At 39.6% G+C, this 25,148-nt stretch overlaps 1 protein-coding gene across 2 annotated transcripts in view; it reads left to right on the forward strand.

The window, feature by feature from the left end:
- Window positions 1–535: 535 nt before the first annotated feature.
- Window positions 536–25,148, forward strand: part of UBE2R2 (ubiquitin conjugating enzyme E2 R2) — a 110,857-nt gene continuing 86,244 nt past the window's right edge. The window contains exon 1 of one of the 2 annotated variants that reach the window (XM_046664391.1): window positions 536–1,259. In XM_046664391.1, coding sequence (XP_046520347.1) covers window positions 1,083–1,259 — 177 coding nt within the window. In that variant the 5' untranslated portion in view covers window positions 536–1,082. Of the gene's footprint in view, window positions 1,260–1,734; window positions 1,829–25,148 lie in introns of those variants that run through there. The other variant, XM_046664392.1, reaches the window with a different exon arrangement.

Consider the following 25,148-nt stretch of genomic DNA (forward strand, 5'->3'; position numbering starts at 1 on the left):
GTTCCCACCAATAACACCCACATTCTCAGCACATCCTTGTTAAGCACCTACTGAGTGCAGGGAGGCCGACTGTGTGTCACGAGGAGAGGCCTGCACGGGACCAGAGCGGAGGCCTGTGGATACACTTGGGGGAGGAGGGCGCTGACAACTCTAGGACCAGAGGTCCCTTCCCGGGCGCGCTTTGGGAACCAAGGCGTCGAGCCGCACAACCTCACGTTAAGGCCAAGGGCATCCCCTGCGGCCACCCCCGGCCCCCAGAGTCGCTTGGCCCTTTAAGGGTGGGGGACACGCGCTGGCGTCACAAAGCGCCGCCACCGCGCCGGGCGGCGGAGAGGAGGCGGGGAGGTGGGAGGAGGAGGAGGAGGGAGAGGAAGGGGGAGGGAGGGGCGCGCGCACGCGCACGCGCGTCGGGCCGCCAGCCGCCGAGAGCCGCCCTCTCTCCCTCCCTCCCTCCCTCCCTCCCTCCCTGCCGGCGCGCGCCCCTCCTCCCTCTCTCCCTCCCTCCTCCTTCTCGGCTCCGTCGCTCCCGCGGCGCGCGGCGCTCTCGCTCTTCTCCTCCTCCGCCGTCGCCCCTCCCCCCGCGCAGCCGCCGCCGCCGCGAGACCCCCGCGCCGCGCTCCCCCGCCCTTCGGCCCCGCGCGCCCTTCGGCCCCGGCGGCCTCCGAGGAGAACGAGAGGGCGAGCGAGCGCGGCGCCCCGGGCCGGCCCAGCCCCCTCCCCTCACCATCGCCGGCCCTCCGCCGCCGTCCTCCGCCTCCACCTCCTCTCCCCCCCCCACCCAGGTTGAGGCCCCCTTCGGGGGGGGGGAGGCCCGGGACCGGGAGCGGATTCCCCCAACTCCCTCAGCCCCTCCCCCGCCAGGCCCGAGCGTGAGGAGGGGGGCCCGGCCCGGCCCGCGTCGAGGGTGAGGAGGACCCGGGCCGGCCCACGGGCCGTCTGGGCCTGGTCCGGCCCGCCGGGCGTGTGAAGACAGGGGCCCGGGGCGGCCCGGCCGAGGGAGCGGAGGGGAGGGGCCTGGTCCGGTCCGGCCCGGCCGGTGCGCGAGGACTGGGGCCCGGCCCGCCGCCGCCGCCGCCGCCGCGATGGCCCAGCAGCAGATGACCAGCTCGCAGAAGGCCCTGATGCTCGAGCTGAAGTCCCTGCAGGAGGAGCCGGTGGAGGGCTTCCGGATCACCCTGGTGGACGAGTCCGACCTCTACAACTGGGAGGTGGCCATCTTCGGACCCCCCAACACCCTCTACGAAGGCGGCTACTTCAAGGTACCCCCCCCAACCCCGGCCCAGGCCTCCCGACCGAGGCCCCGCTCCGCGCCGCGCTCGGCAGTTTTCGGGGCCGAGAGGGAGCGCGGGTGAGGGGGGCTCCTCGCCTCGGCAGCCCCCTCCCCCCGCCCGTGGAGGCAGGAAGGCCCTGGCTCACCCGGGGCCTTTTCTTTGTCATGGGGGCGGGGGCGGGAGGCCAGCCGGCCCCGGGAAAGAGGAAAGCCTCTCCGGCGAGGGCAGCGCTCCCGGAGGAGGAGGGCCGTCTTTGTTTTGTTTCCCCAGCTGAGGGGGTGCGGGCGGAGAGGTGGTCTGTGTGTCCGTTCCCTCCCGCCCCCCCATCAGGACCATCCCTGCGCCGGCTGGAACTGCCCCAGAGGGCAGAGTGACCTGCCCTTACTGGATTGGGTCTTTCTTTTTTGGGGGGTGGGGGTGGGGGAGGGGTACTGGCCTGTCATTTCAGAGGCCGCCTAGTGACCTGACATTTTGAGCGTTTGATGGGCTTCTGGCGCGGTGGTGGTTCCAACTTGGCATTCCAGTGGGTGGTGAGGAGGACGAGGAACCTAGGGGTGGTAAGCTGCGGGGTGGGGGGGAGCCCTGCGTCTTCTTGCCCTGATCCACTGGGGGGAACTTAATTTACCCCCCTTTCTGTCCTTGTTCTCTGTTTACTTCAGTGCTGTTTCAGAATGCCCTTTGTCCTCACCCTGCCACCAACTTGACTGCCTTCCCCCCCCCCCCCCCCGTGTAGAAATAGCTACAGAGGGTGGAACATGGTATATAGGGAGATTGGTAGTTTCCCACTTTAGGGAGAAAAAATTGAAACCTTTTGCTCAGGTGTTTAACTCGAGCAAATGGGATGGTCCCACAGAGGAAAAGTATCATCGGAGGTGAGAGGGTTTCACTGAGTAGGACGGCTCCTTAGCAACCATAGACATTGTTTCTATTCTTTTCCATAATTTTACAACAGTGGTTATTACCATTCCTGAAACCAGTGACTGTTTTTTTTAAAAATTTATTCCAAGGTGGATAGCTTGGAGACACTGAGAATTTTGTTTTTGTTTTTATTTTACCATTTTTGAAGGGACGAATCACAGGTTGAAGATTGAATATTTTAAATGATGGAGGCAGAGACAGAGGAAACGAGTGCTTAAGAATCCATTTAATTTAATTTTTTTTTTTTTTATTTCCAGAATTAAGTGAAGTAGAGCAGTGAGTCAGTCTTAGTTTGTTTTGAAGGGAGGGGCTAACTTGGCAAAAGTTTTAAATGAATATCTTAGTCATGTACTTATGATGTGTATTTTTAGGACTACCCAATTACTTCTGTTTTTCTACCCTTCTAAAGGTAGAAGCCTCAGTTTCAGGCTTGAAATTGGGTCAACTTTGTGGAAAATGTGAAGAATTGATAGGGGGGTGTTTAATATTCACGCCTGTGATAGTCACTGAATACCTAGTAAAAGCATGTTAGAATATTGTGTAAGAAGGGTACTCTTCCCATGTGTACTTATCTTTTGTAGTCACCATACTTTTCAGATGCAGATATTTAAAGTCGCTAAGTAAACATACAAGTTATTAGTGACAAATTGAAGAAAGTATTGCCGTGTCCATGTTTAGGAACATTCTCTTGTATAAATTTTCATTTATAGATACTGGGACAATTAGTTGCACAAAATGGAATTTTGTGATAACTTTTCTAGCAAAACATTCTTTAGCATAATATACTGGGTAACTTTGGTGAAATAAAGTTTAATTTCCAAAAAGTATCATGTCTGAGACAATTGATAGGGTAAATGGATACTAGTTAGAATAATCTTACTCCAGTGTAGTTTGTTAAAAACAAAATAAAAACTGTAAATGAAAGGAAATAATGGCTTGCAAATTGTAATATTTTTGCTGAAATAACTGGAAAGGAGTGTGGAGAACCCTCAGTTTGGAATAGGCAGTATGGAAGGAAGATTCTCTGTAGCATATGTGATTTAAATTAGAAGCTTTTTAATTTCATTGCTATTTAAAAGGAGTAGTTTAATCTCCAATTTCGTTGTATGTGTTAGATTTCTTAAACTTTGAGTGTTTTTACCTTTGTCACATGTAAAAAATGTATGAAAATTCTTAGGTTTTATGTTTTAGTCTTGTAAGAGAATTTTGTTCAATTTCATTTTCTTCTACTTTTTTCCTTATTGTATGGCCTTTTATCCCAAAGGTCCTTTGCTGGAAGAAGGCAAATTTATAGTCATGAGCAGTTAGCACTGGTGGTAGGTTTAAAACCATTGTTTTTTATTTTACTGCTTTTGTTTTAAAACAAGGCTTTTAGTGTGTTCTCTACAGCTGCAGTTAAAAGTTGGCACAGACCTTTCTCTGCCACTGTTCTCTCTTATCAAATGATAGTCCTCGAACATTTAGTATCGTTTGTTTTCGAATTAAACTCTTTTCTCTGTTTTGCAAATTAGTTTCTGAAGGCAGTGGGACTGCCAGTCATTCTTTAAATTTTTCTTATTTAACTCCTTTAACTTTTACATATTAATAGCCTTCTAACTGGTCTTTTTCACCATGAAATAGTTGGTTCCAGTCTCTTAACTATGGCATCTGTTGTGGTAGAGACTTGTAAGACCTGTATTTCACAAAATTTTTTTGATTCATCCTACTTTTGTTTTTTAAATATTAAATCCATGTGATTCTTAGCTTTGAGGGGGGAAGGTTTGGATGTATGTTGGGCAAAGGTAGTTTCTTGAGTCTTTTTTTCTGCATATTATAAAATCATTTTTGGCTTTGTTATCGTTTTGTCCAGTTTCTTGATCTTATTGATTTACCAACTGAATTTCTTTGCTACTTTGAATTTTTCCTCTGGGGGCAGGGGGCATCAATGATTACAAAATACAAGGTAAGAGATGGCTTAGAACACCGAGAACACCTCTGAACTTAATTTTGCTACTGTGGAGCAAGTTGGAATTTTATTATGTTACTGGAAGAATAAATTGTTGATCAAGTCAGCTGTTAATGATGACTTTTTACAAGTTCACCCCCATTCCTTTAAAAAGAACTATCTTTTCAAATAACTCCTGATAATGATCATAACTTAGTGTGACTGGTTTGGTATAGAACCTTCTCGGAACTCCTTCATTATTTATCTAAAAGCATGATAGCAGTGAGTCTAGAGATCAGAAAGCAAGCCTGTCTCTTTCATGATGTGCATAGCATAGAAGTTTAAACGCTATAGAAAGCTTAAAGTATTGCACTTCGCTTTTTGTAGTTTTGACTTTATTCAGTAATCTGATTGAGAGAATTAAATATAGGTGTGTTTCATTTTTAGAAAACTCCAAACTGATAATTTAGGAAGTATTTGTTATATACTCAAAGTTTTCCTTAATAGCAGCTTCTTTATCAGACTTAACACTTCGATTTATATTAAGGAACTTCTTAAATAATAGTTGTTTTTTAAAATAAAAGGTATACATTTTCATTTGTTCTAGAATAAACTAATCTATTTTCTGTGTGTGTGTGGGGGGGGGGCCCCCCGGCCCCCCCACCCCCAACCAAACAGCCCACCAAACTTAACCTTTGTGCCTGGCAGTGTCCTTCAGATTATAGTGTACTCTATTTTTATGACTCTGTAGTTCTTAAAGTTAAAACCGTTCTTTTAAGAAAGTGAATTTTAGTCTTTTTGGTATATGAATCTTTTTGAGAAATGGATGAATTTTCCCCAGGGGAAAAAATGTGCACACACAGACTAGTTTGTATACATTTTCAAAGGGTTAACTGATGTATTAAGGATCTCTGTTTTAAGGGATTTGGATAGGCAACTTAAAGACAAAATTAAACAACTTTAAGATTGTGTAGGTAATGCTATTTTTTTAAGCAATTGTATGATGAGTCTTTCAGTCAGTTAAAAATTTCTTATTTTTTAATTTTTCCCCGGTCGCTTTGAGAATGCCTCTTAAGGCTTTTAGTTGTAACCTTTTCTGGAAGCTGAACTTGTCTTGAGTGCTGTGAGCTAAGGTAACATTGTAAAAGGAAACATAGTTAATGTCCTGTGGCTTTGCGGGCTAAGTGAAATTTTAGCATTTTGGTTTTTTTCATGTCAAATGATAGCACCTCAGTATTTTATAGACTATGCCTTTACCCTCTTAAGTTGATTTCATAATGCATATTTTTCTAGTTTTTAACTTGTCTGAAATTGAGATGTGTCTTAGAATCTGTAAAGTCTTACACTTGCCATCAGCCACGTGGCGCTTGTGACCTGGTTGTGAGAGAACCTTCCATTGAAATCTTCTGATAAAAATTTTTAAAATGCCAGCATCATTGTCTTAAATTTGATAAAATAACAGTTATTTCGGGGCCGGCCCGGGGGGCGCAGCGGTTAAGTTCGCACGTTCCGCTTCTGCACGGCCTGGGATTCACCGGTTCGGATCGCGGGTGCGGACATGGCACCACTCGGCAAGCCACGCTGTGGTATGAGGAAGATGAGCCCTGAGCTAACATCTACTGCCAGTCCTCCTCTCTTTTGCTGAGGAAGCCTGGCCCTGAGCTAACATCCGTGCCCATCTTCCTCTGCTTTATATGTGGGACGCCTACCACAGCGTGGCTTGCCGAGCGGTGCCATGTCCGCACCCGGGATCCGAACCAGCGAACCCCGGGCTGTGCAGAAGCGGAACGTGTGAACTTAACCGCTGCACCCCCCGGGCCGGCCCGGCCCCGAATTATTTCTTTTTGAACGAAGGATTTGGGCCCTAATTAATACTTTTTTGCAGCATGTTGATTCCTCTTTTCAGAGATTTGTGTTAGTAAACAGTGTTTATTGAGCACTCATCCCAGGCAAAGCACTGTAGGAAGAGTCAGCGCCTTAGAGATACTAAGAGAAAGTACAAGGTATTCGTAACCTTAGAGCTTTTATGAATGATCTTCATAAAAATCTTTGTGCACACTTTAAAATACAGAAATGTGAGACTTAGGTGTTACTGATGCAATTGTAAATGGTAGTTAAAATCAAAAGCTTTTAAAGTTTTAAGGCCAGTTAGAACATTTGTCAACATAACCATGATCTACCAGACAGAACATTCTGTTCCATCTTTACAACTTCATATTAATGGTTGTAGTCTAAGGTTCCAGAAGAACCTGTCTGTTCGAGACAGGTGAAATAAAAGAGGCCATCCTACAAATTGGTCCACCTCTGCTAATCTAGTTATGAGAAAATAACAGTCAGGAAGAGTTATAAATTCAGGGTTTAGGACTACAGAACTCCATCATGCTGAAAGGTCATATTTAAAAGGTTTAATGCTTTATGTCCCTGAACTTCTTTTGAACTGTTTCACATACAACTACATAGATGTCTGAGTAAGATGGAGCCTTTTGAATGTGTTCTGACAACACAGAACTAGTTTATTTCAACTTTATTCATTGAGAAATCGTTACTCATAGTTCATGCTTATGTACATTTAAATAAGTTAATTCTGAAGTAAATGGAATGATAGATACTAAATTGAAGGGGTAATTTTAGTTCAGATTGCCAAGGTTTGATATTATTTAAATATTCTTCAATATGAGAATTGGAAAATTTAGATTTTGGAATATGTATTTAAGATAGAAAGTGAATAGTCCACTTTAAACATCTTTACTTGGGGGGCCTGCCCGGTGGCACAGCAGTTAAGTGTGCACATACTGCTTGGCGGCCTGGAGTTCGCCAGTTTCAGATCCCAGGGGTGGACATGGCACTACTTGGCAAGCCATGCTATGGTAGGCATCTCACATAGAAAGTAGAGGAGGATGGGCACGGATGTTAGCTCAGAGCCAGTCTTCCTCAGCAAAAAGAGGAGGATTGGCAGCAGATGTTAGCTCAGGGCTAATCTTCCTCAAAAAAAAATTAATTAAAAAAAAAATCTTGATTTGTTTTAATAACAGATATACAGATGTTTTTGTTATAACACAAATAATACATTGGGTTACCGTTGTGAACCTATTGGCACGGTAAGTAGAGTGAGCACTTAAAATATGCTAAAACTTTGAATGCCGTATCTAATTCCAGATACACGCTACTACCCTTAGTACAGTAATGTAGGTATTACTAGCTAACATTTATTGAGTGCTTACTATGTGCCGTATACTTTATATAGAATGTCTCATATAATCCTCCTATGAGGTATGGTTACTATTACTTTCGTTTTATATATAGAGAAACTGAGTCACATAGAGCTCATTTAACTTACCCAAAGGTCCTCAGCTAGAAAGTTGTAAAGCTAGACTGCTTGACCCTAAAGCCTGTGTTATTCTATTACTGAGATCTTTGACCACTTAGGATGATGTTTGAAGGTATGAAAGTGGAATTTTAAGAAAATTAAGTTTATGGAGCATTTTATAAGGAACTATTTTAAATTTCACTTAAATGTAAAGGTCACAAGGGTAATTATCTGCCCCTCTAAATTGTGGGGGGAGATCGTTATGATGTCTTCCGATTACATCTCTTAAATCCATTGGAAAAATTGGAATTTTTTTGTGTGTTCTTGGATTACTTGAATTAGAGAATGATAAATCATATTGCAGAAAGTTTTTTTTTTTTAAGATTTTTATTTTCCTTTTTCTCCCCAAAGCTCCCTGGTACATAGTTGTATATTTTTAGTTGTGGGTCCTTCTAGCTGTGGCATGTGGGACGCCACCTCAGCATGGCTAGATGAGCAGTGCACCATGTGCGCGCCCATGTTCCAAACCAGTGAAACCCTGGACTGCCGAAGCAGAGCGTGCGAACTTAACCACTCGCCCACAGGGCTGGCTCCAGTGCCATAGTTTTAGTCTGTTCTGTATTTGGATTTCCAGATTTCATAATTCTTTAGTTATCTGCTTTGCTATATTTGCTGCATGGGCAGTTTATATTTAATTTGAGGGATAAATACTTGAAATAATTTGTATTGTGTTGCTCACTTATTAGCATACATAGTAATTTGGATTGTAAACAGTGAATGATTACTACCTTGTTGAAAATAACCATGGCTCCATTTATAAGATACTATTAAGAATTGGCAAAATTACAAAAACTTGGACGATATGTAGTAATCCTTTAGAGAAACAGAATGACGTAAAGCTTAGAAAACTGGTTTTGGAGTTACTTATAAGGCAAAACAAAAGGAGTTTTATTATTCAAAAGAATATTTTTTGTATAATTTGAAACTTTTATTTTGAAATTATTAGCAGAGGAACAGGTAAAATTTGTCTAATACTTTATAGTCATATGCCATTTTTTACTAAAAAATAGTATTACTCAGATTATTTACCTTATCTACCAAGTTGAATCTGAATTACTTTTGGATGTTAAACAAAACAAAGTCCATACTAAAGTAGTAAAGATTTGCCACTGATAAGTTCATTAAGAAGTTGTACAATAGGCTCTGAAGGCAGTTCTCAGAAAAGGAATTCTGAATTCTTTTGAGCAGTGGCAGTGTAGCACTGTTGGAGTGGGTGTATAGCCACCCTTCTGACGTGGAAGGGGGCAAAGCTTATTTGAGTTCTGGTAGTTGAGTTTAAAAAAAACAAAACACTTATTACTTAAGAAGGCCTATCTTGGTCTTACCACTTTAACTGCTGTTTCCCCCATTGGCTAAAAAGGGATGAGAATAATGATGTATTTAAGCCATTAAGGATTAAGCCCTGTGGAACAACTTCAGGGCTAATGTTAAAAAAAAAAAAGTATAATAACTGTGTCCTCAGGGTTTCTACTCTGAGTTCTTTGGAATTTGTTAATCATGTTTCAATATTTGCTCTAAATAAGAATGACAGAAGATTTGCTAGACAAAGGAAAGTCTTACTGAAGATATTGAAATTCTGTAGAATTCAGATTAAGATGTAAGGAATCTTATGTTAATAGGGCTTTAAAATGAGGAGAGCACTTCCTGAGTTTTTAACTAAGTCTTCACCTTTCTTTTATAGCCGTGTTTTTCGAAGTTTTTTTTTTTTTTTTTTTAAAGATTTTATTTTTCCTTGTTCTCCCCAAAGCCCCCCGGTACATAATTGTGGGTCATTCTAATTGTGGCATGTGGGATGCCGCCTCTGCGTGGCTCAACAAGCGGTGCCATGTCTGTGCCCAGGATTTGAACTGGTGCAACCCTGGGCCGCTGAATTGGAGGGTGCGACCTTAACCACTCGGCCATGGGGCCTCCCCCGAAGTTATTTTTTTATTGGTAAATTGTGGAATAAATTTTGTACAGAGAGGTTCCTTAAATAAAAAAACGATGCTAGTAAATGGTAAAACTGGAAAAATTACTAAGGACATATAAGTATTGTATTGAGGAAATCACTTATTTCTAGCTTAAAAAATTTTTCCTCTGCTGTGACCAAACCTGGTAGTGTGAGTCTAAATAAACTCTTGGATTATGAGCTCTTTAAGAAATGCCGCTGGCTCTTACTTATCTTTGAATTTCCTTAGCATTTGGCCTTGAGCTAAAAGAGTAATACTTAATCTTTTGGGAGATTCACATCCTTTGAGCATGACAGCCCCCCTTCCTCCAAATTCTGCATGCAATTTCAAGGCATTACTGATGTTGAATTTTCTCCATAGGCCTTGGTTGTTCAACCCCTAGTCTAGAACATAGTGGTAGACTAGTGGCTGAATATTTGGACTGCTCAGTTCCTCTAGTTGTGCTTTTCCTTTTGGGAAGAAATTGAATTTATTTGGGTTTTTCCATCAGTGACATGTTATCTATAGTTGCCAGGTTGCCTCAATTAGATCTGATGGTCTTGGTGACTGAAGGTTTAGCTAGACAATAATTAAGATTGAAATCTTGGTTATATAGTAATATAGCAAATTAGGATCTTTGTATAGGGCTCCTCTTGTAATTTAAATATTATAAAACCTATTTAAGAGAGGTTAAGAATTTTGGAGCAGCAATAACGACAGGCATCAGCAAAACCTGCTAGGTATACCAGCCTTGACTTCTGTAGTCCCATGAAGGTGAAGATTACTTAACTTCATTTGGAAAATCTAATGAAGAAAACAACAATTAAACTCAGTTCTGTGTGACCCTTACTTTTTAGAATATCAGTTAACATTAGATCTTTTAAAAACAGACTAGAAGTGCAGTTTAGAAGTGCAGAATTTCTTAAAAAGTGGAGAATTTTTAGTAACTGTAAATGTTATGAGTGTTCTTATGGTTCTTGATACATTAAAAGAATCAGAATAATTAGAAAAGTACTTTTTTTTTTTTAGGAAGATTAGCCCTGAGCTAACTGCTGCCAATCCTCCTCTTTTTGCTGAGGAAGACTGGCCCTGAGCTAACATCCATGCCCATCTTCCTCTACTTTATATATGGGACGCCTATCACAGCATGGCTTTTGCCAAGCAGTGCCATGTCTGCATCCAGGATCTGAACCGGCGAACCCGGGCCTGCTGAGAAGTGGAGCGTGGGCACTTAACCACTGCGCCACTGGGTGGCCCCACCCCCCCCTTTTTTTGGTGGAAGATTAGCCCTGAGCTAACTGCTGCCAATCCTCCTCTTTTTTTTTTTTGCTGAGGAAGACTGGCCCTGAGCTAACATCCATGCCCATCTTCCCCTACTTTATATGTGGGATGCCTACCACAGCATGGCTTGCCAAGCGGTGCCATGGCCACACCCGGGATCTGAACTGGCGAACCCCGGGCTGCTGAAGTAGAATGTGCAAACTTAACTGCTGCACCACTGGGCCGGCCCCAGAAAAGTACATTTTTATAGCTGTATTTGTGTTTTGATAACACACTGCATGCATGCATTTTGTTAAATAATAATTTTGGTCAAGTTTAGCAAATATATGTGTAGTTTTTCTCCTCAATATATGTAAAGCCTTCTAAATATAAGATTAACCACATCTTGCCCATGTATATACCTTGAATGAATTAATTCTTAACAAGAGGGAGTAGGGAGGGAACTTTTAAAATAGGTTTAATTTCTATGGTGTGTGAATTGTCCCAAACAAGCTCCCCTGGGTTATTGTTCCAGCTACCAGATATGTCCTGAAGACTTTTAAGTCTGCTTCTCTAATTAGACCTGTTTTGAGTTTTTGCCTGCCTGTTAGACGTTTCCACCAGTATGTCCTGTTTACACTAAGGACTTAAACACTACACTGGACTCTACCTCTTCCCATAAGCCTCTGCTGTCCTCACTCTCTTGGATATTGGACAGTGTCTACCCAGTCACACAAGCCTGAAGCTGGAAACCACTTCAGATCATTTCTGCTTCCTCTTGCTACATATCCGATTATTTTTAGTGCTTCATGTCTTTGGTATTTAGCTCCTCCTCTTCATTCCTACTGCCACTGTGTAAGTTCATGCTCAGTTGTACTCACTTGGATAGTGACAATCGCTTCTTTACTCTGTTTTATGCCCTTCCAGTCTATGATATCACTAGACTAACCCTTTCTAAATCTCTAATTTGACTTGTCCCCACAAAAAAAAAAAAGAAAGAAGCTGTCAGCTCATCTTCCAAAAAATTAAGTAAAAATTCCTTTTTTTTTTGAAGAAGATTAGCCCTGAGGTAACATCTGCTGCCAGTCCTCCTCTTTTTGCTGAGGAAGACTGGCCCTGAGCTAACGTCCATGCCCATTTTCCTGTGCTTTATATGTGGGACGTCTACCACAGCATGGCTTTTGCCAAACGGTGCTGTGTCCACACTTGGGATCCGAATTGGCAAACCCGGGGCCGCCGAGAAGCGGAACATGAGAACTTAACCGCTGCGCCCCTGGGCTGGCCCCTAAAAATTCCTTTGTGTGACATACAAAGCCCTTCATGATCTTCTTTGACAGTGCCATTGCCTAAGCTGTTACCTGTCTGGAATGCCCGTTTCAATTTTTCTTCTGCCCTCTTTAGCCTGGTGAACTCCAACTTATGTTTTAAGACTCAGTTTACTGTGAATAAGCTCATAGGTTCTCTCCCTCTTACCCCCTCTCTCCACAGTTAGATTGTTTTAAAGTAAACCCCAGACATCATATCCTTATGCTGGAGTCCCTAAAAGATAAGTTAAAAAACATAATTGTAGTATTCTTACACTTAATAAACAATAATACCTTAATATTATCCTCCGTCTAATCAGTGTTCAGATTTCCTCAGGTGTCTCATAGATAGACGTTTAAGTTAGTTTGAATCAAGGACAAAATAAGGTTCACAGTTGCATTTGATTGATACGCCTCTTAAGAGTTACTGAATAGATTTCCCTTCCTCTTTTTTTTTTTTTTTTAGAAAAAAACAACAGCTTTATTGAGATATAATTGATATACCATAAAATTCACCCATTTAAATGTACAATTAGTGGTTTTTAGTATAATGACAGAGTGGTACAACCATCACCACAATCAATTTTAGAACATTTTCATCACCCAAAAAAGAAATCCTAAACCCATTAGCAGTCACTCTTCATTTCTCCCCAATCCGTAGGCAACCAGTCTACTTTCTGTGACTGTAGATTTGCCTATTATGTAAATGTATAGGTTTACATTTCATATAAATGGAATCATACATGGTCTTCTGTTACTGGCTTCTTTCACCTAGCATAGTGTTTTCAAGGTTCGTTATATGTTGTGGCATGTGTCAGTACCTCATTCCTTTTTATTGTTAAATGTTTCATTGTATGGACGTTTCATTTATCTATTCAAAGTTGATGGACATTTGGGTTGTTTTCCACTAATTGGCTATTATAATGCTGATGTGAACATTTGTATACCAGTTGCACTGTGGACATATATTTTAATTTCTCTTGGGTATTTACCCAGGTATAGAATTACTGGGTCATATGATAACTCTTAAGTGTAACCATTTGAGGAACTGCCAGACTGTTTTCCAAAGTAGCTGCACCATTTTACCCTCCCATCAACAGTGTATGAGGGTTCTAATTTCTCTATGTCTTCACCAACACTTGTTCTCTCTTTTTTAAAAAAGAAATTTATTTGTTGGTAATTGAATGTGTTCAACTGCTTAACTACTGTCTTCAGTTTTAATGAATTCACTGTTGGACTGGTGATAATATATTTTATTACAAACGAAAGGATATTATTATAGTACTAAAAGTAGTGGAAAGTTACTGTGTTTCTAACACTGGACGTCATCAGACATTTGTTATAAAGTAATCATGGAAAGTTCTAGCCCCAGACCTAGTTAGCTACCTATTTTTTCCACATTATTTCTTCTCTGCTTTAATTTATAAACCTTCCCATGCGAGACCTTGTCATATCTCATCTTCAGCTTGGAGCTATTTAAATTTAGGTTAGTTGATTTGGTGGGAAAAAATACTAAGTTCATTATGGAGTTAACCTATCATACAGGAATTTAAATTTCTTAACATTAAAGATGTAATGAGGGACATGATATTAAGGGCGTTCATTTATTATTTTTCTTTAGGAAAACAGTTCAGTATGAAAGTCCTTTCTCTCCCTGGAAAATCATTTAACTATTTGTTGTGTAATTCCCCAGAAATGTGCTGTTTATATACAAACATATATATGCATTGTTAAACTATAAACGTGGTTATATTATAAATATTTTTCTGCATATTGCTTTTTTTTTTAGACTTATCAGGTTATCTTGGAGAGCATTCCATTATCAATATTTATGGATTATGTCATTATTTGTAACTTGCACAATATTCCAATTGTTAAGGCTGTATTTTAACTATTTAGCTATTCCCTTATTCATGGACAATTGTTTTCAGTTTTTTACTCTTATAAACAAAGCTGAAAGGGACATTTTTACACATCTTTTATACTTTTGTAAATGGATCTGCTGGATTAAAGGGTATGTGTATTTAAATTTTACTAGATAATCAAATTACCCTTCAAAACTATGTTTATATTCTATAACATACATGAGTATTGTCAAACTATAAAATTTGCAATTCTGATAAATCAGCCTTTCTGATGCTTATTTCTTTTAATTTTGAATGAAATTTAGCTTACTTTCATGTCGCTGGCCTTTTGTAATATTTATGCAAATTATGTATACTTGTCCTTTGCCCATTGTTTTAGATTTTTTCGTTTTAAATAAGATAAAGACTCCTTGCATAAAGGGACTTAGTCATTTGTCAGATGTATTACATGTTGCAAATATCTTTTCCGTATGTGTCATTCATTAATGGTGTAATTTAAAATATTAACGTGCGAAGAATTCTGTCCAAAGTTAAACATGAAGGCAAGCATAGAGAAAATCGTGTTGTCACTGTCATGACAAGTAGAATAGAAGAATTTGTAGGGTTTAGAGTAAACTCTCCTAAAACATTATCATGTGGATTATTCATATCCTGTAAACAAACTTGATGCTAATAATGTACAAGCTAATACAGAAGTACCTGTATTTTGCTGTGTGAGTGGTAGTAACTTTTTTTTAATGAAATAAAGTTTTTATCCCAGTTTAAGTTGACACATGTTCATTGTAGAAAGTTTTAAAACTTCCTGAAACTATGAAGACAAAAGTCATGTGTAATAATGCTATCCAGAAATAATACTTTTAGTATATTTTCTTCTGAAATATGCTATATTTCATCAAAAGAAATTGCATACTGTATACCTATTTTTTTAACTTAACGTATTCTGAACATTTTCACCACTATCCATCATTTAACCTTTTCCCTTTTGTTGGACTTGGAGATTTATTTTTGCTTTGTAAATGATACTACGTAGAACACATTTTTATATCTATGTTTGTGTTTTTCACATAAGTTTTTGGTACTGGATGTATTGGGTTAAAAGTTATGAACATCTAGGGGCCGGCCCAGTGGTATAGTGGTTAAGTTTGCGCACTCTGCTTTGGTGGCCTGGGGTTTGGATTCCGGGTGTGGACCTACGCATTGCTTATCAAGCCATGCTGTGGCAGGTGTCCCACATATAAAGTAGAAGAAGATGGGCACAGATGTTAGCTCAGGGCTAGTCTTACTCAAAAAAACAAAAATTATGAACATCTATATAATATCATATTTAGAGAAATTTTGAACTGGGTGTTTTCATAACATTTTATTTTTCCTTTTTCTCCCCAAAGACCTCTAGTACATAGTTGTGTATATTTAGCTGTGGGTCCTTCTAGTTGGGGCATGTGGACGCCGCCTCAGCATGGCTTGATGAGCGTTGCCATGCCCACGCCCAGGATTCAAACCTGCGAAACCCTGGGCCGCCAAAGTGGAACACGTGAACTTAACCACTCCACCATGGGGCTGGTCCCTGAACTGGTTTTGACAAGATAAAGTGCAACAGTAAAAATGGTGATTTTCTGGAGGGCAAGGAAACCACTAATGAAGTGGCTACTATGGCCTTGATTTAAAAAAATTATGTATGGAAACTTAAAGGAACTAGAATAGCCAAAACAATTCTGAAAAAGAACTACAAAGGGAGAAGACTCACAATATCCAATTTTACGATGTATGAAAAACTACGCTAATGAAGACAGTGTGATATATTGGCTAAAGAATTGGAATAGAGAGCCCAGAAATAGACTTTACACAAATAAAGTCAACTAGTTTTTTGACACAAATGCAAACATAATTCCATGGAAAAAGGACAGTCTTTTCAATATATGCTGTTGGAAAAACTGGGCCATCAGTATGTTAAAAAGTGAGCCTCAACCTATATAATATATAATATATACAAAAATTAACTCAAAATGGATCATAAACCTAAATGTAAAACACAAAGCAATAAAACCCTTGGAAGAAAGCATTGGAAAAAGTCTTCTTGACCTTTGTTTTGGCAAAGAGCTCTTAGATAACAGCACCAAAAAGCGTGATCCATGAAAGGAAAAATTGATGAAGTGAACTTCATCAAAATTTAAAACTTTTTTCTGTGAAGAACACAGTTAAGAGAAGGAAAAGATAAGCCATGAACTGAGAGAATGTATTTATAAACGACATATCTGAGAAGGGACTTGTATCCAGAATTTACGAAGAACTTTCCAAACTCAACATGGGCAAAAAAAGAAAACTTGACAACCCAATTTTAAAAATGGATGAAAGATTTGAACAGACGTTTCTCTGAAGATGATATTTGGATGGCATATAAGCACATGCAAAGATGCTCATCATTAGTCATTAGGGAAATGCAAGTTAAAACCACAGTGAGGTACCATTTACATCCCTTTTAGAATGGCTAAAATAAAAAAATTCTGACAGTACTGAGTGTTGATAAGGATGAGAATTAACTAGAACTCTCCTGCTGCTGGTGAGAATGCAGACTCTGGAAAAAGTCTGGCAGTTTGTTACAAAGTTAAATATACAATTACCGTATGTCCCAATGATCCCACTTCTAGGAATTTGTCTTAGAGCAGCAGTATAACCTTGATGTTTACACAAGAATGTCTGTGAATGTTTCTAGCAACCCTACTGGAAACAACCCAAAGATCCTCCTGTGGGTGAATGGATAAAGAAACTGGTATATCTATTATGGAGTGCTATTTAGCAATAAAAAGGAACCAACTATTGATACACCAATAACATGGGTGTGAGTATTAAAGGTATTATGGCAGTCTCATAAGATTATATTCTGAACGATTCCATTTACATGACCTTCTGAAAAAGACAAAGCTATAGGCACCGAGAACAGATCAGAGGTTGCCCAGGGTTTAGGGGTGGAGGGAGGGTTTGACTAAAAGGGGCAGTGTGAGGGAATTCTTTGGGAGTGTTGAAATTGTTTTGTGTTCTGTTTATGGTAGTGGTTACAAGAGTCTATGTACTGCTAAAACTTATAAAAGTGTGTGCCAGGAAAGTGAATACTGCTATATGTAAATTTAAAAAGTAGAAAAATTGCAGATTTAATAATCTTACAATTTTGTCAATTATACCTCAATAAAACTGAAAAAATAAGGTAAAATAAAAAAAAGAAAGAAGACAATGTCCTTGTTTAAAAAAATGCAGAATGGCTTTGTTATATTTTCTGAGTGCTTACATAGCTGCATCTGTTTCTGAAGTTCTATGAGCTAAATAAGCGAATGCAGTTCATTGTCAGGGACTTTTCTTCCCCTCCCCAAAGCCCCAGTACATAGTTATATATCCCAGTTGTAAGTCACTCTAGTTCTTTGTGGGACGCTGCCTCAGCACGGCCTGATGAGTGGTGTGTTAAGTCTGCACCCAGGACCTGAACCGGCAAATCCCAGGCTGCTGAAGCAGAGCGCATGAACTTAACCACTTGGCCACAGGGCCAGCCCCTGTCAGGGACTTTTTAAAGAAGCTACTATATAGGATATTGCTAGGGTCAGCATCCATTCAGCCATGTGGCCTGTGTTTATACCCAGAACTACTCTCCACCAGGATCAACATTATGAATATCTGAACACATGAAATTTTATTATACCTGTGGTTTTTCACTTAAAAAATGTCCTAGGTGGGGCCGGCCCCATGGTGCAGCGGCTAAGTTTGTATGTTCTCCTTCAGCGGCCCAGGGTTTTCTGGTTTGGATCCCAGGTGCGGACCTACGCATCACTTATCAAGCCACGCTGTGGCAGGTGTTCTGCAAATAAAGTAGAGGAAGATAGGCATGGATGTTAGCTCAGGGCCAGTCTTCCTCAGCAAAAAGAGGAGGATTGGCAGCTGATGTTCTTCAGGGCTGTTCTTCCTCAAAAAGAAAAAAAAAAACCCACAAACCCTAGGATTTTAAAGGTTAATAATGCTTAGCTAAATAGAAAACAGACATGCAAAGGTGCTGAGGTTTTTTCCATGCTTTTAAAATACCTTGCAGTCTAACCATATCTAAGAACTAGGATTAGTTATTGGTGTTGGGAGAGACCTTAGTGATCACCTAATTTTATAAATAAGGACGTGAGGGCTTAGGGAAGGAATTGGTGAGCTTAAAAGTTACAAGGAGAGTTTATTAGAGAGCTAGCAATACAACTTGGGTCTCCTTTTTTTTTAATTTTTTTTTTTCCTTTTCTCCCCAAAGCCCCCCAGTACATAGTTGTATATTCTTCGTTGTGGGTCCTTCTAGTTGTGGCATGTGGGACGCTGCCTTAACCACTCGGCCACAGGGCCAGCTCCTCGGGTCTCATTATGTTCATTTCATTGAATCAGTGTATAATAATCACTAGTAAATTATTTCTTACCCTTTGCTTGAATTTTAATTCTACTCATTCTTTTAGAATTCAAGTCTATGGAAATAAATTTACATACATTAAAATTAATCTTTTTTAGGTATATAGTTTTATGAATTTTAATAAATACATAATCCAGATTTTTAGAAGAAAAAGTGACTGAAACAATAACAGGGAAGTTTGCATATCCTACTTGTGTGTGTGAGAACAAAGTGAGATTATTTTTTTCCTACCAAAGTATAATGTAGAAAATGCGTCTGATAATTATCCAGAAGTTTTTGTGTAATACAATGAATTGTCCTTATTTTGAATTCTACTAATTTGAAATTTGTGGAAGTTTCTAACAAGAGCTTGACAGTTCACTTATAATAAAATGTTGTCTAAATAATGGAAGATTATGAGAGGCAGAGGTTATTTAAACTACTTTGATCACTTTTCAAATATTTGATGACACCACATATATAACATTTATTATTTCACCCATTTTTGTGTACAATTCAGGGACATTATATACATTCACAGTGTTGTGTAACCATCACCACTATCTTTTCCCTGAACCTTTTCATCATCCCAGAGTGAATCTCTATTCATTAAATAATAAATCCCCAATTTCCCTGCCCCTGGCCCCTAGTAACCTCTGTTCTACCTTCTGTATTTATGAATTTACCTATTCTAGATACCTCACATAAGTGGAATTATACAATATTTGTCTTTTTGCATCTGGCTTATTTGACTTAGTATAATGTTTTCAAGGTTCATCTGTGTTATAGCATGTATCAGAATCTCATTCCTTTTTTATGGCTGAATAATATTCCATTGTATGTATATATCGCATTTTGTTCATCCACTCATCTGTTGATGGAACTTGGACTGCTTCTACCTTTTGGCTATTGTGAATACTACTGTTCTCTCTTGGATGCTGCAAGTGTTTAACAAGACTTCAGAATTGCACAATAGTTACTTCAGACAGTTCCTGCCAGCTCAATAGTTGTTTAGGTGGAGGGACGGATTCCTGGAGCTTCCTACTCTACCATCTTCTAGGATGTCACTATATTAGATTTTAAATAGCTACTATTTAACGTTTAATTGCACTTATGATAACGTTCATTATGTAGAATTTAGAAAGTATAGATAAACAAATAGAAAAAGAAATTACCCGTGATCCCATTTCTCAGAGTAATGTTTCGTTTTGCATCCTTCTAGATATATAAATTGGGATCATATTACAGAAACTGTTTTGTAATATGCTTTTTATATCTTTTCATGAAAAAAAGTTTGTATACTGTAATTTTTAATTACTATGTAGTGTATACACTGTAATTTATTCAGATGACCTATTGGCAGACATTTGTTTCCACTTTCTCCTCAAAGTTGCAGGGAGCTTACTACGTACATCTTTAGAATTCTAAATTCTTTTGAAATGGAATATTTTGGATTTAGAAATAAAGGGATTAATGTAATGAATATCCATATAACCACTGTCTTGGTACATTTGAGCTTCCATAACAAAGCACCATAGACTGAGTAGCTTATAAACAACAGAAATTTGTTTCTCATAGTTCTGGAGGCTGGAAGTCTGAGATCAGGGTGCCAGCATGGTCAAGTTCTGATGAGGGCCCTCTTCCAGGTTGCATACTTCTTACTGTATCCTTACATGGTCAAAAGAGAGCAAGACAGCTCTCTGGGGTCCCTTTTATTAAGGATGCTGATCCCATTCATGAGGCTTCCACCCTCAAGACCTAATTGCCTCCCAAAGGCCCTACCTCCTTCTTCTTTTTTTTTTTGAGGAAGATTAGCCCCGAGCTAACATCTGCTGCCAATCCTTCTCTTTGTTGCTGAGGAAGACTGGCTGTGAGCTAACATCCGTGCCCATCTTCCTCTACTTTTTATATGTGGGATGCCTGCCACATCATGGCTTGCCAAGCGGTGCCATGTCCGCACCCGGGATCTGAACCGGCGAACCCTGGACCACTGGAGCGGAACATGTGCACTTAACCACTGTGCCACCCAGCCGGCCCCAGCCCTACCTTCTTATACTATCGCATTTGGGGTTAGGATTTCACCGTGAATTTTGGGGGGACATAAATATTTGATCCATTGCAACCGCCATCCAGGTTTTGGCACAAAATACTACAAATACAGTTTAGTATATCTCTAGATAAATTCCTAAAAATAGATCTTATGGATCAATTATGTTCACATCTGAAGATTTTTTTTCTTTTTACAAATTTAATAAGATTTTCCCAAAATTAGATTGAAGCAAGTTCCTGAAGCGTATTTAGATTTTTTTCTTTCCTGAGTGATATGCAGTGCCTGAGTACTGTTGGTATTGAATACTAATATCTTTCAGTTTCATACCCAGTCACATAGAAATTAGAGGTAGGAGAAAAAGTAAAAGAAGGCAGATTTCATTTGAACATAAGCAATACAGTATTTTGGGAGGTGGTGAATTTTTTGTCCCTGGGGATAGTCAAACACATGTTGGATGACACCTAGAGGCAGTGTGTTCTAAGAGGATATTAAGCGTCTCATGAGTGGTTAAACTGCTTTAGAATCATGTTGGAGACTTTTAGAAACAAAGATTCCTGGCTCCATCCTCACATTTTATAGAATCAGAATCTTCTGGGGAAGGACATGGGACTCTGTTGTGCATCTCTAGGTGATTCTGATGTAAAGCAAGATTTCTATTCCTGAGATTCAGTATTCTGTTTTGCTTTATTTTATGAGTAGAATGCTTTTTTTGTTCCAAAGACACAAGTTCTTTATTAGCCAAAAAACACGGGTACTTTAAAATTCACTGTTATGTTTGTATGGCTTCTCTGCTCTACCTCCAAGTACCATCCTTCCATCCTACTATGAAGCACAAACACCTGTGAAATTATAACCAAAATTTTTCTGTTTGCTTTGGAATTTTTACGTTAATAGCTTGCATAATTTTATTCCAAGGATTTTTGTGTATGATGTTTTTAATGAGCAGTTGATGGTTTTGGTTTTTGTTCAGGCAAGGAAATTACTTCAAAGCATATCTAATATATTTCTCAGTCAATAATAAATGTCCTTAGTAAATGGAAATATTAGTAGAAAGTATTGCTAAGCTGAATATTTTCACTTCCTAGGTAATGGTTTACTATGTAGAGAAGGGTTTAGGGCCTAAGTAAACCATCAACGTGTTCTTTCTTGTGTAAAATTAAAACTATCAATATTAACTTCAAAACTATGGAGAACATTTACTTTTAAAGTTTGTCATTTTTATTTATACCTTTTGTTTTGTTTGCTAATTGTTTTATAACCACATCAAATTAGTATAGAGAATGCTTTGTACAAAACAACACAATAAACGTTCAAAGATTGAGATGTTCCCTTAGGCAAGGCTGAAGATTTCAGTCTCTAGTATTTGGAAGTTAGGCTGCAGTCCTTGTTTTTGGATGGATTTCTGGGTGTGTGACATAGTCCATGCTTTTAACCAGATTTGAACAGAAGAATGGCCACTTGGCTCAGGTAGAAGTAGATGAAATGTTTGGTTTCGTGTCACCTAACTACTGAAGTTCCTCCGCCTGATACAGTGCTGGGTGGGATTGTATTTCTTGTCAAACTCCTTTTTTTTTTTTGTTAGAGAGATTGGCCCTGAGCTAACATCTGTTGCCAGTCTTCCTCTTTTTGCTTGAGGAAGATTGTTGCTGAGCTAACGTCAATGGCAGTCTTCCTCTGTTTTGTATGTGGGATGCCACCACAGCTTGGCTTGATGAGTGGTGTATAGGTCTGTGCCCAGGATCCAAACTTGCAAACCCTAGGTCACTGAAGTGGAGCACGTGAACTTAACCACTATGCCACCAGACTGGCCCTGTCAAATTCCTGCTTAATGTGGGCTGCAGTGTTCTTCTCTCTGTTATATTTCTCCGCCTGAAGTGTGCCTGAGTAGCACACTCCACTGAGTCCTGTTGCATCTCCTCCGACATATTAGCAGTTTTGATCACAGCTTTTCAGTCTCACATTGTTACCATGGAGCAGGGGCTGGCCTCCTGCAAGGGTCTCCTGGGGAAGGGGCTGGTGAGGCTCAGACCTCGTGGGAACTCTGTTTATTTATACTTTGATCAGCAAATATTGAGTGCTTACTATATGTCGGGTGTTGTAGGTGCTGAGGATACAGTGAACAAAACACAAAAAATTCCTTCTTCATGGAGCTTGCATTTTAGTGGGACAGAGAGACAAGGAACCAAAAGTGTATGGCATCTTAGACAATGGTATGTGCTAAGGAGAAAAGAGTGAAGCAGTGAAGTAGGGTCTGAAGTTGGGAAGAAGATATTAAAAAAATTTTTGTGTGTTTGACATTTTTGTCTGGAGAAAAGGTGACTTTTGGAGTAAAATCATAAGGAAGGGATAGAGCTAACTATGAGAATCCAGGGAAGAGCATCTGACTTAACTGGAGAGCTGAAGGACACAGTATTGTTCTTTCTTGTATGCCCTCCTGGGTTAATCAAGTAGAGGGCAGTGAGTAAAAGTTGAATTATGTTTTTCTGTTGTAAAGGCTTGTGGTTAGATGTTTTTAAAGTGCTGTTTAGTGCAACTGATTTCCTGGTTTTTATGGGTTATGATTTTAGAGTCTACAAGCAACTTCAGAGACAATGGCCTCAAGGTTGCCACGTAAAACTATTGATATTTATTTCTCGGTGGAGTTGGAGAGTAGGCTTTTTGTATTTTAGTGATCCTTTGAGTTTTATTCTTCTTAATGTTAAGTAGCAGAGGCAGTATAATATAGTGGTTAAAAGTATGGACTCTAGAGTCAGACAGCTAGATTTCAGTTCAGGCTCTCCAGCTGTGATCTTGGGCAAATTATTTAACCTCTATGTGCCTTGGTTTCTTCTGTAAAAGTGGGGAAGTACGCAACCACCTTGTATGGGATACTGTGAGAATTAAATGTTAGTACATGTAAAAGTACTTAGAATGTTCCTGCCATGTAAAAAGCACTCAGTAAGTATTAGTTGCTATTAGTGTTAGCAACACTGTTTTAAGTGGTACTTTTCACTTTATAAGTAATACATGTGCAAGGTAAAAATAGTATAGAATGATATTAGATGAAAAGTTTTATATGTCTGCTACCCTACCACCCCTCCCCATATCCCTGGTCCTACTTCACAGAGTTTTATTTTGTTTTGTTTTTTTAAATTAATTAATTTACTTATTTATTATGTTTTGCCTCACTTACTTTATTAAAGCTCACATCCTATAATGTCTTTTAAAAAAAATTTCATTGAGGTCATAACATTGTAAAATTTCAGTTTTACATTATTGTCAGTCATCATATTAATGTGCCCCTTTACCCTTATGCCCACCCCCCAACTCCCTTCCCCTCTGGTAACCACTAATCTGTTCTCTTTGTCCATGTGTTAGTTTATCTTCCACATATGAGTGAAATCATACAGTGTTTGTGTTTCTCTGTCTTGCTTATTTTGCTTAACAGTAATACCCTCAAATTCATCCATGTTGTTGCGAATGAGGTGATTTTGTCTTTTTTATGGCTGAGTAGTATTCCATTGTATATATACATATATATGTATATATACCACATCTTCTTTATCAAATCATCAGTCGATGGGCACTTGGGTTGCTTCCACATCTTGGCTATTGTGAATAATGGTGCAGTAAACATAGGGGTGCATTAAGTCTCTTTGAATTGTTGATTTCAAGTTATTTAGGTAAATACCCAGGAGTGGGATAGCTGGGTCACATGGTATTTCTATTTTTAATTTTTTGAGAATCTCCATACTGTTTTCCATAGTGGCTGCACCAGTTTGCATCCCCACCAGCAGTGTATAAGGATTTCCTTTTCTCCATATCCTCTCCAACATTTGTTATTTTTTGTCTTGGTGATTATAGCCATTCTAACAGATGTACAGTGATATCTTAGTGTTATTTTGATCTTAGTGTTATTTTGATTTGCATTTCCCTGATTAGTGATGTTGAGCATCTCTTCATGTGCCTGTTGGTCATCTGTGCATCTTCTTTGGAAAAATGCCTGTTCAGGTCCTCTGCCCAGTTTTTGATCCGGTGGTTTTTTTTTTGTTATTGAGTTGCATGAGCTTTTATATATTTTAGAGATGAACCCCTTGTCGGATATATGATTTACAGATATTTTCTTCTTGTTGGTTGGTGGGTTGTCTTTTTGTTTTGTTCTGGTTTTCTTTGCTGTGCAGAAGCTCTTTAGTCTGATGAAGTCCCACTTACTTATTTTTGGTTTCCTTTGTCTGAGTAGACATGGTATTCGAAAAGATCCTTCTAAGGTTGATGTGAAAGAATGTACTGCCTATATTTTCTTCTAGGAGTTTTACAGTTTCAGGTCTTACCTTCAATTCTTTGATCCATTTTGAGTTTTGTTTTTGAGGGAGATTAGCCCTGAACTAACATCTGCTGCCAATCTTCTTTTTTTTTTTTTCTGAGGAACACTGGCCCTGAGCTAATATCCGTGCCCATCTTCCTCCACTTTATATGTGGGACGCTACCACAGCATGGCTTGCCAAGTGGTGCCATGTCCGCACCTGGGATCTGAACTGGTGAACCCCAGGCCACCAAAGTGAAACATGTGCACTTAACTGCTGCACCACCAGGCCGGCCCCTTGAGTTAATTTTTGTGTATGGGGAAAGATAATGGTCTACTTTCATTCTTTTTCTTGTGGCTGTCCAGTTTTCCCAACACCATTTATTAAAAGATCATGCTCCCTGATCAAGTGAGCTTTATACCAGGGACACAGGGATGGTTCAACATCTGCAAATCAATCAGTCTGATATACCACATTAACAAAATGAGGAATAAAAACCACATGATCACCTCAATAGATACAGAGTGGATGATTCTTTTAATGTATTGCTGTGTTCTGTTCGCCAGTATTTTGTTGAGG

This window comes from Equus quagga, chromosome 6 (assembly GCF_021613505.1).
Source record: "Equus quagga isolate Etosha38 chromosome 6, UCLA_HA_Equagga_1.0, whole genome shotgun sequence".
NCBI classification, from domain to species: domain Eukaryota; kingdom Metazoa; phylum Chordata; class Mammalia; order Perissodactyla; family Equidae; genus Equus; species Equus quagga.